General features: G+C 42.0%; 1 protein-coding gene across 1 annotated transcript in view; it reads left to right on the plus strand.

The window, feature by feature from the left end:
• Window positions 1-15,760, plus strand: part of ARHGAP6 (Rho GTPase activating protein 6) — a 476,144-nt gene extending 460,384 nt beyond the window's left edge. Inside the window, exons 11-13 of the mRNA XM_069463487.1 lie at window positions 10,062-10,330; window positions 12,021-12,101; window positions 14,951-15,760. Coding sequence (XP_069319588.1) covers window positions 10,062-10,330; window positions 12,021-12,101; window positions 14,951-15,555 — 955 coding nt within the window. The 3' untranslated portion in view covers window positions 15,556-15,760. The remainder of the gene's footprint in view (window positions 1-10,061; window positions 10,331-12,020; window positions 12,102-14,950) is intronic.
• Window positions 15,761-16,243: the final 483 nt, after the last annotated feature.

Here is a 16,243-nt window from a genome sequence, read left to right on the forward strand (position 1 = left end):
GGGGAAGACTGACTTAGTAAGGAGGAGAAGAAAATGTTTGGCTTTTTTTCCTGCTAGGTATAGGCCTAGGAACAACCCAAAAGGCTGATAATAATGCCATGAGGTAAAATGCATTCATTAATAAGTGAATATTTATTTTAGTGACATTTTGAGGCTTGAGACTCCTACCCTTGAGCTATAGGTGATCTCTTTATGCCATAAACACGTGCTTCCCAAAATTTACTGTGCATACAGATCACCAGATCTTGGTGAAATGCTCTTTCTGAATCAGTAGGACTGACCGGTGAAGACCTGAGAATCTGAATTTCTAACAAGCTCCCAAGTGATACTGATGCTACTGGTCCACGATCCACACTTGGAGTAGATAAAGCTTAAAATATCAAAGCATACGTTTGCCTGTAAGAGCTTCCAGACTTGTTGGAGGAGGCCTCTGAGGTTAAAAATAATAGGAGGCCTGTTATTAAGTATGTCACAGAGTACTAAACGTTAGGTGCTGGAACAGTTCCTCTCAGACTCACCTGCCCCCTGGAATCACCTGGGGAGCTTGAAGAACAACTATGCCTGGACCACCCTTTAAGAGATTCTGGTTCTTTTGTTCTAGATGGCAATCTGGACATTGGGATTTTTAAAAGTTCCCCACGTGATTCTAATGAGCAACTGGGGCTAAGAATCTCTAGCTTAGATCCACCACACTGGATATCACTTATTTACTATCACATGGGAGCTTGAGCTGGGTGATTTTTGACATTGAAAAAAGGCATCTTTGTGATGACAAAGGAGTGCTCCAGACCATAAATCCACTTGGAGTTTGGAGAAGGGAAAGAGATGGCTTCTGAGAAGAGGAAAGATTTGCAATGAACTTTGAAGACTGGGGAGGATGTAAACAGGTCTGGATGTTTGGGGAGCTTGGAGCAAGGGCCTGGACATAACAGTAAATATGTTGACTGGCTGGGGGCATGATAGAGGCTGGCCAGCACTGAGGGCAGAAGCCCTAGAATGGCTGGCTAAGGAGTGGTATTTAAGTCAAGAAGCAGTGATGATGGATTATAGTGACAATAGATTACTGTGATGGTAGATTATAGGGATGGTAAATTATATTATAGTACCCCAAACTGCCACATGTTGCTGTTATCCATCAATAATGCATGCTTGTGTAGTCAATTATCCATCAATAACACGTTTGTATAGTTTACCATACTGGTTAAGGCTTCGGATCCAGAGCCGGATCCAGAGCCAGATCACTTGAGTTTGAATTCCAATTCCAGGGCTCTTAGCTGTGTGGTCTTGGATAAGTTAGTTAATCTTTCTCTGTCCCAGCTTCCTCATCTGTAGACGAGAGATAGACCATAGCACCAACTTTAATATAGAGTTGTCTGCTCTTAGAATAGTATATAGTTTATCATAAATGTTTAATAAATGTTAACAATTACTAACAGATTGCTTCAAATTTCACCAGTTGGTTCATTTGCAACTATTTACCAAAGACTTGGGCATCACTAGACTCTATTTTGGTTTCCATGAGCTAGCAACCTACAAGGCAATATGGCCCAAGAGAGAACTTTAAGTTGTGGCATTGTGTCTTAAAGCACAGCCCATTATTTGTTTCTGACCCTTTGAGTTTTTTTTTTCCTGAAGCTTCTGTTCTTTGCCACCAGTTCACATACCTAAAGAAAGCTTTACATTCCTGTGAGGCCAAGTGGAAACTGCACAAGATTTTATTTGCAGGGGAAAAGAAACAAGTTTTCAAAAGTGTAAAACCAAGAACAAGAAAATATTTATTATAATTTCTGTTTTGAAAGAACAAACATTGAGTGATATTTGGGAACTTAATGTTTTGTTTTGATCTGGGTTTTTCCCTGCTTCATGCAACATTGGTATCGGAGGAGTGAAAGGAGAATTCATTATTTTTTCTTGTGCTTGTCTGCTTAGATGTTTGGCTCCAACCAAACGGGATACCAAAGGGAGATTAGAAGAGATTTCTATTACTAAGAATGCAAGACTTCCAGTTTTTAAAAATTGCTTGTCTGGTATCTTTAATAGAATTATATGCTCTTTTCTCCCAAGGTACTTAAAATAGATCCCCCACCCCTTTGATTTAGGGATATGAGGAAGTAGGGGATGAAAATGGAAGGTTAATCAAAGAGGACACGGCATGTTGAATGTGGGCATTTGCAATAAACAGAGGTATCATAGCAGGGCTGGGACTAGGGAGATGCCTAGACACAACGTTTAAGGGGGCATCAAAAAATCATCAAAATTAACTATATCGTAATGTAATAATTTTTGAAATTCAAGTTAATGCCGAAAATCTTTGATGACAAAATATCAAAATTTTTAAAAAACTAGTGCCATGCTTAGCCATACTGGTACGTGAAACAAAAGGTAAAATGTGTGCCCCTGGCTTAAATGGAGGCAACTCATAAATCAGATTTTCAAAATTGACTCTGTTTTTCTTGGTTCCAACCAAGAGAATTGCTATGTTTGACAATTTCTCTTGACCAAGTGATAATCTTAAATAATTTTAAATTAAAGTAACCCAAAATAAGATAATAATGAAATTCCGTTTTGGCATAAATAAAACATTTAAGTTAATATAATGATATAAGTTCTAATGTACGTACTTTTTTATTTTTCGATGTTTTTCAACTGCTCTGATGCTCTGGGAAAAAAATAACCATGCATAAAGCCATGTATACAGAGGTGCAGTTTTCCTTTTGCCTGAGGCGCCTCAAGCCCCTAGGGTTCTTCTAAGGCATGCTTTGCAGAACTGAGCTTGATAAATGTGAAAATCCTCTATAAATCCTGAGCTCAGAAGAGCACAGCAGAGCTCAGGTCATCTGAGACATGGTAACTAGTTTTAACAACAGTTCTTTTAATTTTTAAATATAGGCTTGAGAAAGTATATACGGATGATTTGTTTTTATTCCATCAAACCTCATAGGCGCCCCAGGAATAGAATATTAATTAAAGAAGACTAAGTAAAGCATTCTCTACTATTTTCTGGAAACAAGATCAAAATAGGACACATTTAACTGCATTTGGGGAGAAGGCAGATATGGATGAACTAAACCCATAAGTATATAGTTTTAGATTTCATCGTAGTTAATTCTGTTAGTGGCCTGCACCAAGTTTTTACCGAAATTGTCAAAAAATAGTAAAACTGGTGACTAGTGAATCAGGACCATTGTTGAAGAGAGTACTCATCTCAAAAGATAAAATTTCAGAACTGGAAAATAATTGTTTTGTTTAGCTGGATGTTCATCCTATTGAATGATAGGTGTTCCTTCTTCATTCTGGGGAAACGTTAGGCTTTCTTGTAATTTAAAGGTATCACATTTCACTTCTCAAATAAATATCAGGTAGACAATTTATTTTAATCTTTCAAAGATCATCATTAAAAATGTCTTCTTCTACAAATCCATAGAGTGTTATGAGATGGACTATGATTTCTGTTTTTCTTTTACTAGGATTTGTCAAATCAGAAAAAAAGTTTCAGGAATTTTTCAGAGATAAGAAATCTGTCTTTATCAGTCTAGTGTAACAGCAAAGAATCTTATTAACTGGCAGTAGCTAGTGGCCTCAACTTTCATTTCATTCCCGTACCCTGGAAATCATGAAACATTAACCCATCCACCCCCTGACACACACACACACACACACACACACACACACACCATTTAAGAAAGCCCTTTCAGCCAGAGAGGTTTAGAAAAAGCCTTATGTGGAGGAGGGAATTCCATAACAAAACATTCTAAAAAGTGTGAATGTGCCTTCTATGGAAAGGCAATCTAAGATGGAGGAAGAATTTATAGTGTCACCCCTTCCTCCCTGTAACACCTTTACTATGATTCACAGCTTCCTTGTAAGTTTAAAAAATATTAATTTGAAGATGTTTTATCAAGCCCACTGTAAATAAAATGAATAAAGACAGCACTGTCTTATCTTCACAGTGTGTTATCTTCAAATGCTCAAGGACTAACAATGAGGGGATAAATTTCACAAAGCTCAATGTCCAGAGTGCTGGCTTCATCATCCGGTAGGGAGTTTGGATCCATGTCAGCTCCTCTTTGAAGTGGGGTGCCTTTTTCCCTAGGAATCTTCCTAAGGGAGGCTTTGCAGAACTGAACATGATTAATGTGAAAATCCTCCATGATTCCAGAGCTGCTGCGGCAGTGGATTCCTTTCCCAGTACAATTAATATTATCCAAAATGGTTACATGCTTTGAGTTCCAACAAGCTGAAGTTTATCAGTTGAATGATTAAGCCAAAAATGAAGCCAACGCACATTTGCAATCTCCACAGGTTCTTCTCACTGGGGTAGCTCAGTGAGGGGCTGGGCTGGCCACATCCGGTAATTGAACCGGAGTTTTCCATTTATCCCCAGAACAAGTTCTGTGCTTCCGGCTGCAGCGCAGGCCTGCCCGCAGTACCCTGCCAGCGCGCTTACGCCCTGACCTGGAGGGAGCAGCTAAGGGTGAGAATGTGACTCGCTCTCCATGCCCGTCTCATGCTTGTCTGGTTAGCTGAGACTGGCTATGCATGCTGTGGATGGTCCTGGGGTCTGGGGGTCTAATGGGTAAACCCTCCATGTGTGGAGGCAAACCCATGTTGACTGGCAACCCATCCACCCAATACTCCCAACCTCAATCCATGTCACCCTGGGACTAGAAAGAGAAGCCACTAGGCACTTCTGGATGCAAACCCATGTCAACTGGCAACTCGTCCACCCAACATTCTGAACCTCCATCCATTAAACTCCAAGACACAGAAAGAGAGGCCACTACATGTTTTTAGACTATTCCTCATCTAATGAATCACTAGTCAGAGTAAATACTTTATATAAATAGTATTTGTCATGAGTATTTTAATGCCTTTATTTGGAACCTTGAACTCAAAACTGTCTTCTTAGAGTTGGATTATCCTAGGGGCAAATCTAAGAGAAGACATTTGTGGCTGCTTGTCTCATTTTTCAGACATACCTAAAGGGGGCATGATCTTCTAAATTTGACACTGAGTGTCCTATGGAAAAAATCACTGAAAACCTTCCTGGGCTCATTTCTCCACCAGTGTTCAGGAATGAAAGAGTTCTGCTAATCAGAGCTAGTCAGGAAGGTAACGCTCACTCTAGGAGCTCCCAGAGCTGACTCACAATAACAGGTTTTAGCCCTGCTCAGGGGACCCTGATCCTGGCTGACGACCACTTCTCTGACAGTCGTAGCCTGAAAGGTAGCTTTTCTTTCTTTTCTCATTTTTATCTCTAGGTTTCAGGTTCAGAGAAATTTCCTTTCCTATCTTCTTTTGCCATGCACATTTCTACTACACTATACCTGGACTTATTCATACCCTGTTCTGTCACAGAATGTCTGGATTATAAAAACTTGTTTTCTGATTTGTGATTTTTTTATATTAAGACTATTACAAAGCTTTATAGATTTTACCTGATTTGTTTATACATTTGACAAACTGACTTTACTGGAAACAGTAATTTCCATAAAATTAGAAATGTTTCAGAAACTTTGGGATAGAATAGAAAGCTCTGGAAGTGGAAAATGGAGAGACACAAAAATTATAGGTATGTAATGAAGATGTCCACAATGACTGGGCATCCGGCCCCCTAGGGAAAAAAGTGCTCTGAAATGCTCTCATAGTTCTATTTCCAGGCCTCTGGAAATTTCTCCGGAATCCAGCCTCCACTCAGCAACCCGGTTCTCTCCCTCACTTCTGTTTCTTTACTTCTAATTGTATTTCCTAAGTGGATCTGTGTGTGTGCATGTGTGTATGTGTGTATGCATATGTGTATATAGTTGCATGTGTGCATAAGTGTGCACATATGTGTGTGCATGTGTATATGTGTGTGCATTTGTGTGTGAATATGTGTATGCATGTGTTTGTGTGTGTTGTGTGTATATGTGGGTTGTGTATATATTGATCCTGAATTTGCTTCCAACAAATTCAATGATAAAGCAATAGAATGGCACTAAACTTTTTAAAATCTTGGAACTGCCTATGTTGTTGTGAGAGTCCTAAGGAGTGAATAAAACAGTTTTGTTTTTTAATTGGTGGGCTTTCACATGGGGAGACAATTCCTAGACGTAGCTTCTTAGGCAAATTTGGCTGCCACCTTCTGACCTCTGCTGAGAAAATAAAATGATAAATAGGAAAATACTCTAAATATTTAAAAAGGCCATCAACTCTAAGTATAAAAGATAGCATTTTGCTATTGACTTGTAATAACGTTGAATACTATTTATCAAATAAATGTTAGGAGGGTGCCAGCCCCTACTGCCTCTACTGCTAGAAAGCCATGTTATTTAGTCAACTCATTGTTTTGTTCACTCATTTCCAGCCCAAGGTCAGGGACAAGGAGGGTTGTTCACAGTAGTCTAGTACAATGCCTGCCACATAATTAACTGTGTATAAATATCAACTTTTAGTCTTCTCACAGGCCAAGGGGTTATTTCACATAAGTGTATTTCTCCAGCTGCTTGCCATGGGCACTCACACTGTACCTCACGCCATGGCCAGGATATACTGGGGTCTGCGAAAGGAAGACATCATCTCTCGTGGGATGGCCTCCTCTGTCTGTGTCCTTGGCTGTGACCCCAGCCACTCCGAGGAGGTTCAGGGCCTGTGTCTACTGTGAGACACCTCATCCACCTCTACCTCCAGGGATTAGCTTCAGTCCCCTCCCCATTTCTCCCCTGATTATGGCCCCAGCTGTGGTCACTTTGGTGACTTGACTTAGGAGATTGAATGAGAAGAGCAGAGAAAGTCAGATTGGCCATTTCTGCCCCTCTCTTACCTCAACATGTTCTGATCCACAACCAAAGTACATTCAGTTGTCTGGATCCTGCTCACAGCAGACAGAGGAGGTCCAGGAATCAGCTGAGATGGCCACAATCTCCCTCCTTCCTCAAGCTGTGGCTCCAACCACCCAGGGTCAAGACCACCACATTCACCTCCAGTCCAGCCAGTGCTGCAGTTTTGGCCATCATCTTTGGTTTCCCTCCGGATTTGGCTCTTAGCAGACTCTTAGCTCACGGTCATATCTATGGATTGAGAGAGGAAAGGAAGATTTGGTTTTGAGAGGTTCTCAAACATCCCCATGCATCAGAATCACCTGGAGGGCTTCTTATCAACACAGTTTGTGGGTCCCACCCTGAATTTCCCTTTCCATAGACAGAGCTGGCTTCCTGGGCTGTGATCCACACTCAGAAGTAGCCCATGTTTGGTTTCATAAATCTGCTGTCACCATCTTGAAATTCATTTTTTTAACGTGGGACCCCACATGTCCGTTTTACACTGGGGTCTGCAAATGATGTAGCCAGTCTCGTCTGTAGGTCCAGAATGGAGCTTGAGAGTTTACATTTCCAACACATTCCCAAATGATGCAGATGTTGTCCCCTGGGGAGCACACTTTCACAACCACTGAGTGAGATTTTGCAGAGTCGACCCAAAGAATAAAGGGATGATGGCCCTCTATGACTGCCTCCTCTCTCCCCTCTACTTCATGAGATCCAATCAGAGCTCTGAAAATGGAGGAATAAATAGTGTGGCAACTTCAGTTAGTTTTTTTTTTTTTTTTTTTTTTTGTTGTTGTTGTTTTCATTGTCCTTGTTTTATTTTGCTTTGTTTTCACCAAACTAAATATTCCCATGGGGCATACTGCCTTTTCAGCCTCCTCCCCAACAATTAATGTAGGCATAATTTCCCCTGTCTATACATCAGTCCAAAAACAAGTTTTTGAAGCAGTTTGAAAAAAATATGTAAAGTGGAGCAATATCATGGTAAGTAATTTGAGAGGTTGGGCGAAGGAAAATGATGGAAAGAGTGATAAGATAAGGTGAAGTTAGGATGGGAAACACACAAAGACATCTCCCAGGCTTCAATACACCAACTCAAGTGGTGCCTCAATTCTTCTGAACCTTTTAGCAGTCATTGGAGACAGAAATACATTATTTATTGCATGACTCATGGTTCCATAAGGTAAAAATAACCTACTCGTTCGGTAGAAATCCAAATGCTCCTAGTTCCCAAGACTTAGGAGAAATTTCTTCCATGGGTATCTTTCTCTAAGCACATAACTCCAGGCTGCATCTGCAACTTATATATACCATTTTGTTGAATGTATTCTCTTCTGTACGTGCTATAACACAGATGAGCAAGACATGCAACAGAATTATTGGGGTCTTCATGAGCTAAAATTTGACATTTTGAAAATTTTCCCCCCAATATGAGAGGAAAAAAAAAATACCAAAACCACAAAATAAAACATTCGTAGCTCTGACTTTTTTTGTCTTGGCTAATGAATTGACCATCCTTGAAAAGTCCCATAAAATAAGGCTTTAAGTACTTACTATTATTGATATAAAACCATGACTTACTCCTGCTGAGTAGACGTAAGACATTTTTATTAATGACTGGAAAAATGTCAACTGAACAGGGAAAACAAATGAAATTAGCCAAGTAATACAATGTCTAGCCCTGGTCAGAACATGGAACCCTGATTTTGAGCTGAGGTCCGTGTTAGCTACCAATTCAAAACATTCCATTTTTCTCATTTTCATAATAGACTTTCCTCAACTGGAGTTATGCCCCATGACAACAGACAAGTGTCCATTTGTTTTCTTTTGTGTTCCCTTAGCTAAAATTAGGGAGACTTTTCTCCCCTTTAATTAGATACAGTGGTTAAATTGTTCTTTCCCTCACTTTCCAACAGAAATACTAAATTCCTTTTATTTTTTCTTCAAATTTATTGGTAGCCTAAAGGTCTGGAAAATCATTCTCATGGCGGTCCTCTGATTCCTTCCCCTAAAATTATCTGATATCAGTTCAAAGAGGAGGCAAGGAAAGGACTTATTTATTCCATGTGGGTAAGAAATGTCCTTGGCAAAAGTGCTCAAGCCCCTGCCTGCCTAAGTGACAGCGCTGTATCACAGATGCTGGGAAGTTGTTCCCCTGGATACCAACCCCTGCTGGAAACCTGTGAGGAGCTAGATCCCCTGTGGGTGCACTTCCTCCATTTTACATGCACAAAACCATTTGGTTAGCAAAGCATTGCTCAGGCGTGTGTTTACCTTCTTTAAGACCACAAACGCTTTGTTTTGAAAAATTAAACCGAAAGAGAGCAAAGACTAGTAAAGAGAAGGGAAGTAGGGGGGGCAGAAAACAGAAGCAGTTTCTGGAACTTTTAATCAACCTTTGATTGTTTCCCTTCAAGATGTTGTCAGGGCCACTGTTTTGAGGAAGGTAGAAAATAAAGATGTTTCCAGGTAAGACTTCCCACACGCCTTTCATGTTCCTGAAGTTTTCATTTTGCTGTTCCACTTACATTTTCACTGTTATTTCTGATGCTGTGACAACTCATACATATAAGATTATGCTATGGTATGCTAATTAGCATGTCTTACATCGTTTGTAAAAACACTAGTGCCTTGCAGAATCATTTCAGATTTGGACTCTAGTGACGGTCATACATTTATATTTTTCAGCCACCATTTTATACATGTAACACTCATCCCCACCAGTAGCATCATCATCTTCATCACAGGAAGGATGGATTTACTTACACTAAGTATTTTTAGGGAGAAGAAAAGTTGTCCATAAAGCCATAGTGAACTTGAAGCAAAGTGTCAACCCTAGTTTTATCACAATTATTTTTAACTCAGGATATTGATGAAGGTAAAACAGTTATCTGCTAGTTTTTCCTTACTTAATGGTGAGCATCAGGCTTTAATTTAAAAGTGGACACAGGAGTTAGTCCCTGAGGCATTTTAGCGACACATACTGGCGACCTCATCTGGGCTTGGCGCGCTCCCTTCCTTCCCCGGTTTAAGTTTCCTGTTTCATCTGTTGGGTTTTGCTGCCATCTGCTGGCCATTACGTGGTAACGCTTTCACTTCATGGATGTAGACGTCTCGGAACATTGTTCAAAAGGTCTTTTTGTTTCAGCCCCTGTGTCCATGCATTCTCCTCCTGTCAGTGTGTAACGATCGTGTCGTTTGAATCTGGTCGCTACTTGTTAACACACTCACACACCTGTAATTGTCTTGTTGTGCCAGAAGCCCTGACATACTGCAGTCGGAAGTTTCCTTTTCCGTGGGAGGGAGGCACTCCTCTACAGACTCCAACAAAGCCTCCAGCGGAGACATTTCCCCTTATGACAACAACTCCCCAGTGCTATCCGAGCGCTCCCTGCTGGCTACGCAAGAGGACGCGGCGCCGGGGGGCTCAGAGAAGTTTTACAAAGTGCCGGGGCAGTTTATGCTGGTGGGCCACTTGCCGTCTTCAAAGTCAAGAGAAAGTTCTCCTGGACCAAGGCTTGGGAAAGGTAACTGGAACCTGGCTGGCCAACGCTGGCCAAAACAAATGACCCTGCTCTTGTTACATGTGGCATGGTGTGGGGGCATCTCGGACCTTTTCTTCAACTCTTCCTTGTTTGATGTTCCTGTAATTGAATGAGCACTTAGTAGGTACCGGCCTCACTCCTACTCCAGGAAGAGGAAGGTGTGGCAAGTCCAGTTGTTGGCTGGGAGAGGGTTCCATCCCTGCAGCCCTATCCTCAGATATCTGGGAAACAAGTACCTGCCCAGAGGAGCCACTTGTATTCCTAGCTGACTCTTTTTCCCTCCAGCATCCAAGGAAATTTATGTGTCCTGGCTGGTGTGTTTGGGTTGCATATTTGCTAGTCTAAGATGTCATCTGATTACTGCTGTTACTTTTCCAAAGAAAAGCTGAACCTACTCTGTAACAAGACAGCGTGCCAGAACCAGTAGTGTTAGTGTCCAGTGACAAAAACACTAGGCTTGGAGTCACAAACCTGCCACTTTCAACCAGGCTCTTGAGCAAGTGATTGAGCTTTTCAGAGTCACATTTCCTCCTGCTATGAAAACTCAGAATGATAACAGTCTTGAATTCAGTGGATTTAATTAGCTAATCCACATAAAGCCCTTAATGTAGTACTTAGCTTGTAATAAGCACTCGATGAGACTTGCTATGTAATTGTGTGTGCATTTCTTACCTGCTCCTTAAACTAGTTGCCTCATCTGCAAAATGATCTCCTGGGAATCTCCTAGGGATGGAATGAGATAATGCTTGTGAACTGCTGAACACGTGGAGGCACCCAGTAGACGTTTGCTTCTGTGAATCATAATCATGATCCCATAACAGGATCGTAGTGAGGATTAAATGAGATGGTGGAAAAGCCTAATATAATACAGCGCCTTCCCCCATAAATACTTGTGGACAAACTTAGGGGATTGATGAGTGAATGCATGCATGAAAAAACCCATTGATGCCAGTAGCAGAGTATTCCTGAGGGTGGTGCAGAACTGTTAACTGTTGTTCCTCTATGTTAATGTGTTTAGTGCCCGTAAGGCCGTTGCCACCCATCACCCTTATATTAGTTTCCTACTGCTGCTTTTGCCACAAACTCAGGGGCTTAAAACAACACACAAATTTGTTATCTTACTGTTCAGGAGATGAGAAGTCTCAAACGGATCCATAGGGCTGCCTTCCCTTCTGGAGGTCCTAGAGCATCATTTCTTGCCTTTTCTAGCTTCTAGAGACTGCTACATCCCTTGGCTCATGGCCCCTTCCTCCATCTACAAAGCAACATAGCAGCAGCTTCTCCCCTGCCTCATTCTTATAAGGACCCTTGTGATTATATGGGGCCACCCAGATAATCAAGGAAAATCTCCGCATCTCAAGAACCATAATTTAAGCACATCTGCAAAGCCCCTTTTGAATATAAGATAACAGCTAATCTGGCTATGACACAGATTATTGGGGGGTGGGACTTATTCCGTCTACCACAACCACGATATAGAAAGAGCCTTTTTGTAAATCCAAAATGAAATGAGCCTCCTGAAAGCAGGTCTAAATTGTATTGTTTGTATCCAAGACTATCTCAAATTCAGATCTTTACACAGAAGAGATGTTATAAAAATATTTGTTTATTGATTTCTCTCTTTAAATCTTCATTTTATGTTATATACCTTTTTATACAATTTTTTTTCTAGATATGTCTGAGGAACCTTTCAATATCTGGGGAACTTGGCATTCAACATTAAAAAGTGGATCCAAAGACCCAGGAATGACAGGTGAAGTATTATCTTTAAACTTTATTACATTTATTTATTTTTTTTTTTAAGACAGAGTCTCACTCCGTTGCCTGGGCTAGAGTGCCGTGGCATCAGCCTAGCTCACAGCAACCTCAAACTCCTGGGCTCAAGCAATCCTCCTGCCTCAGCCTCCCAAGTAACTGGGACTGCAGGCACTGCACACCTGGCTAATTTTTCTATTTTTGATAGAGACAGGGTCTCACTCTTGCTCAGGCTGGTCTCAAACTCCTGGCCTCAAGCAATCCTCCTGCCTCGGCCTCCCAGAGTGCTAGGATTACAGGAATGAGCCACCGCACCCGGCCTACATTTACTTTTAAAATTAATTTTCTTTAATTTATGCTTTACTGTCATTATATTACATGCTTATCAAATAGAATTGGGGAAATGCTGAAAATAGGGAGGAAAAGGATAAAACTCTCAGTAGGCTTTCCACCAAATATGCCAACTTTTGACTGTATTTCATTCCATTTCCTTTGAAAAAGTTTTCAAATATTATGATCAGTTTGTGCAACTTTATGTGATTTTTCTAACTTCCATTTTCCAGTTATTTTCTATTATCCTTTTTAAGGGCAAAGGAGTATTCCACAGAGTACATATTCATAGTTTACAACCCAATGCTTGGGCAACTAAATTTTTTCAATTTTTTTTGTTGTTATAAATTATGCTGTCAGGAGCCTCTTTTATGTACTTTTTTAAAATTTGTAAAATATTAATAGAGTCACAAAATTTTGGAGAGCAAGTAAAAGGTAATAAATTCCAAGGAGGAAAGTGAGTCAAATATTATGAATCATTCCAAGAATTCAGAGGTAGTCACCTCGGATTCTGCATGCTACGGGCCGCCCTAGCTTGTGTTCTCTAAGCGGCAGATGGCAGGGCATTTCTCACTGCTGTCTGCAAATCTCATCAGCATCGCAAATGAGTGAGTTTTCATTTCCACTAGCTTAAAAAAATTACATTTATCATTTAATTTGCATTTCTTTCTCACCAGTATTTTTCAGTTTTTCTATTAATTAGTGGAGTTCCCCCCCCCATTGAATTGTCATTTGTGTCATTTGCTGTTTATGTATGCTAGTGTTTTTAAAATCGAGTCTTATGAACTCTTTATATAATAAAGATGTTAACTCTTTATCGGTATTATTTGCCCCTGATATTATGCCTGGTATATTTTTTCCCTTTTTTTTCCTGCTTTGGATATCTGGAAGTTTTTATTTTACTTTTTGACATAATTAATTCTACTGCTGTCTCTTTTTGTGAATTCTTTCACAAAATTAATCTTTAGTTAAGCATGGTCAGTCATCTGTATGCTTTTCTTTTTTATATTGTTTCATGATTTCAACATTTAATTCTTTAATCCATCTAGAATATGTGTTAATGTATGAGATGAAATGCATAAATTATTTGTTTAGTTGTTTCACAGTCCTTTTCCCATTGTTTTGTAATATCTCCCATATTGTCTTTTAGAGCATCATGTATTTTTAAATGTAATGGCCTCTGCCCAGCTGACTTTAGTACTGATTCATTATCTAACTATATCTCGTTGTAACTTATGAAGAGCTTTTCTGCCTTCTCCTCCAAGGAGAAACTCTTCCAAGATGCGGTGCTCCATTTTCCTTCTCCTGTTTCAGCTGTCATCTGTATCTGTGTAAATGCTATATGCGCTCCCTCCTTCCCCCCACATGGCCTTGTTCTCTTTCCCTGCCTACCTTTTAAGAAGGGGGGCAGGGCGGGCGGGGCAGACCCCATAGGAAAATGGAAGTCTGGGGACATATGCCCCAAGGACTCCTCATCTGCCTTTTGGAATGCGCCATTTTTTCCGTCCTTTCAATTTCTTGAAGAAAGTTTTATCAGTTAGGGAGAGCTAGCTTCTGTGACAACCCCAAATGCCAGTGGTTCAGCCTATTACGGGTGCATGTCTCCCTCACGCCCTGGTCCAGCGTGGGTTGTGTGAGGTGCGGAGGGGTGGGGGCGGCTGAGGAGAGGGAGTGCTTTGTTCCCCATAGTCACACAGGGGCCCAGGCTCCACCTCGCCAGTGGCTCCCCCTTCCTCAGAGGCCTTGGAGTCTTCTGCGGTTTCTCCATACTGGGCTGGTAGTCACGGGAAGGGAGAGAGCAAGGAGCAGTAGGAAGACGTTTGGTTGGATCTTTTACTAGACCAGGCCTAGAAATGGCTCACACCACATCTGTCCTCATTTGTTGGCCATGCCTTGTTTCTGTGGCCCTTCTAACTTAAAGAGAGGCTGAGAAATGCCATCTAGGAAGAGGAAAAGAACGATTGGGCGAACAACAAGCCAGTGTTTCCCACAGTGGTGAGGGGAGAATATACACAGCAGCTGCTGCATTCATTAGCACGTGGCATGGAATGCGGTATTTTAAGTCCAAAGCGTTTATTTTTACAGCTTCCACCAATGTGATAGAAACATGAACACATTATAGTTTGTATCTCCTCTGGATCACAAATTGCATTGAACAAGAAGGGAATGCTGCTTCTTTTCCCTTCTGAGTTCCGAAAAGTTTTCACAGCCATGTAAAGGGGACCTTTCCCTAAACATAAATTGGCAAGGCGATTTCATCTCGTTTGATGGCTCAGCTAACCTGTCACGAGTCTAGGCATATGTGTTTGGAGCCGCCACACGAATTGAGCCAATTATCAAAAAGCATTTGTCATTTCTTTTGCTAGGAAGTTCTTTTCTTTAGGCAGTGGCAGCTAAGAGCGCACTGTGCTTTTTCAGTTTTAGAAAAGGGCAGTGGGGAGGAAAGAGCAGGAGTCTAGTCCCCAGCAGGGGCTCCACAAACTGATTCCAGTTCACACCTTCCTCTCTGGCTTCCAGGTTCCTATGGAGACATTTTTGAAAGCAGCTCCCTACGACCGGGGCCCTGCTCCCTTTCTCAAGGGAACCTGTCCCCAAATTGGCCTCGGTGGCAGGCGAGCCCCACAGAGCTGGACAGCGGCACACAGGTCTCAGGCAGGACTCAGGCGGCGGCCCCTGCTGCCCCCGCGTCTCGCGTCTGCAGCACGCCCCCGACGCGGGTTGCCGAGCCGCACTTGACCCTGAGCAGCGCCCAAGACCTCACCGAGAGCGAGCCAGACGCCGCGTGGCTGCAAAGCCGGGCCCCTCCTCCGTGCCAGAGACCCCGAGGCAGCGGGAGGGGCGACAAGAGGCCCCCTCCTCCCTACCCGGGCCCGGGCAAGCCCACCGCCGCGTCGCCCCTGCAGCCCCAAGCAGGCACGGGCCGGGCCGTGGACCCGGGGAGCCAGACGGCCGAGCGGGGACCACGGAGAAAACTGAGCAGTGCCCACTGCCCGGCCGCCGGCGAGCAGGATGGGCGGAAGCTGGGGGAAGCCGGCTGGCTGGACTGGCAGAGAGAGCGCTGGCAGATCTGGGAGCTGCTGTCCGCGGACAACCCCGACGCCCTGCCTGAGACACTGGTCTGAGCCGCCCCCCGGCGCCGCCTCTTCGTCCTCTTTTCACACTTTCCAGAAGCAACACCAGAGCAACTCAGCTCACTAGCAGACGCAGAGCGCTCACACCCTCGCCACTGGGAATCAAGTTCTATTGCATAGCCAGCCTTGGGAAAAACCAAAAATACAACCAAAACGGATGGCAATGTCCAATCTAAAAACCACCCTCTTGGCTCTATATAAGATAAAACCCTTGCTTTGGGATAGCTTACTTGTTGTATTTATGTGTCTTCAGTTTTGACTATTGTATATTCTGTAACAGATTATGTATGATAATCATATATGATGTAGTCACAGAGAGAAAACAAAAGGAACAATTTTTTTTTAAATCACTTCACTTGTATTAAGCAATGAGAAATACTAAGCAATGAGATTCTATAAACTGTTCTAGAATGCACAAGCGGGTTTCTGTGCTTTTGCCATAGCTTTTTAACTGGGGACAGCCCTTCCTTCAATGCCTAAGGAAAACACTAACAAAAGAAAACAAAACAGAATATGAGAAGCCATATTTTTATGTAAGTAGCGAGATACAAAAATATATAGTCACTGAGTGCTTTTTCATATGGAATAAGGGCTAAGGAAGATATTAAATTTGATACATTATGAGATATATTTTTAGAACCTGTTTAAAAGGATTCAGTTAAACAAGAAAAAGGCCGTG

The sequence above is a fragment of the Eulemur rufifrons genome, chromosome 30 (genome assembly GCF_041146395.1).
Source record: "Eulemur rufifrons isolate Redbay chromosome 30, OSU_ERuf_1, whole genome shotgun sequence".
In the NCBI taxonomy this organism is placed as follows: domain Eukaryota; kingdom Metazoa; phylum Chordata; class Mammalia; order Primates; family Lemuridae; genus Eulemur; species Eulemur rufifrons.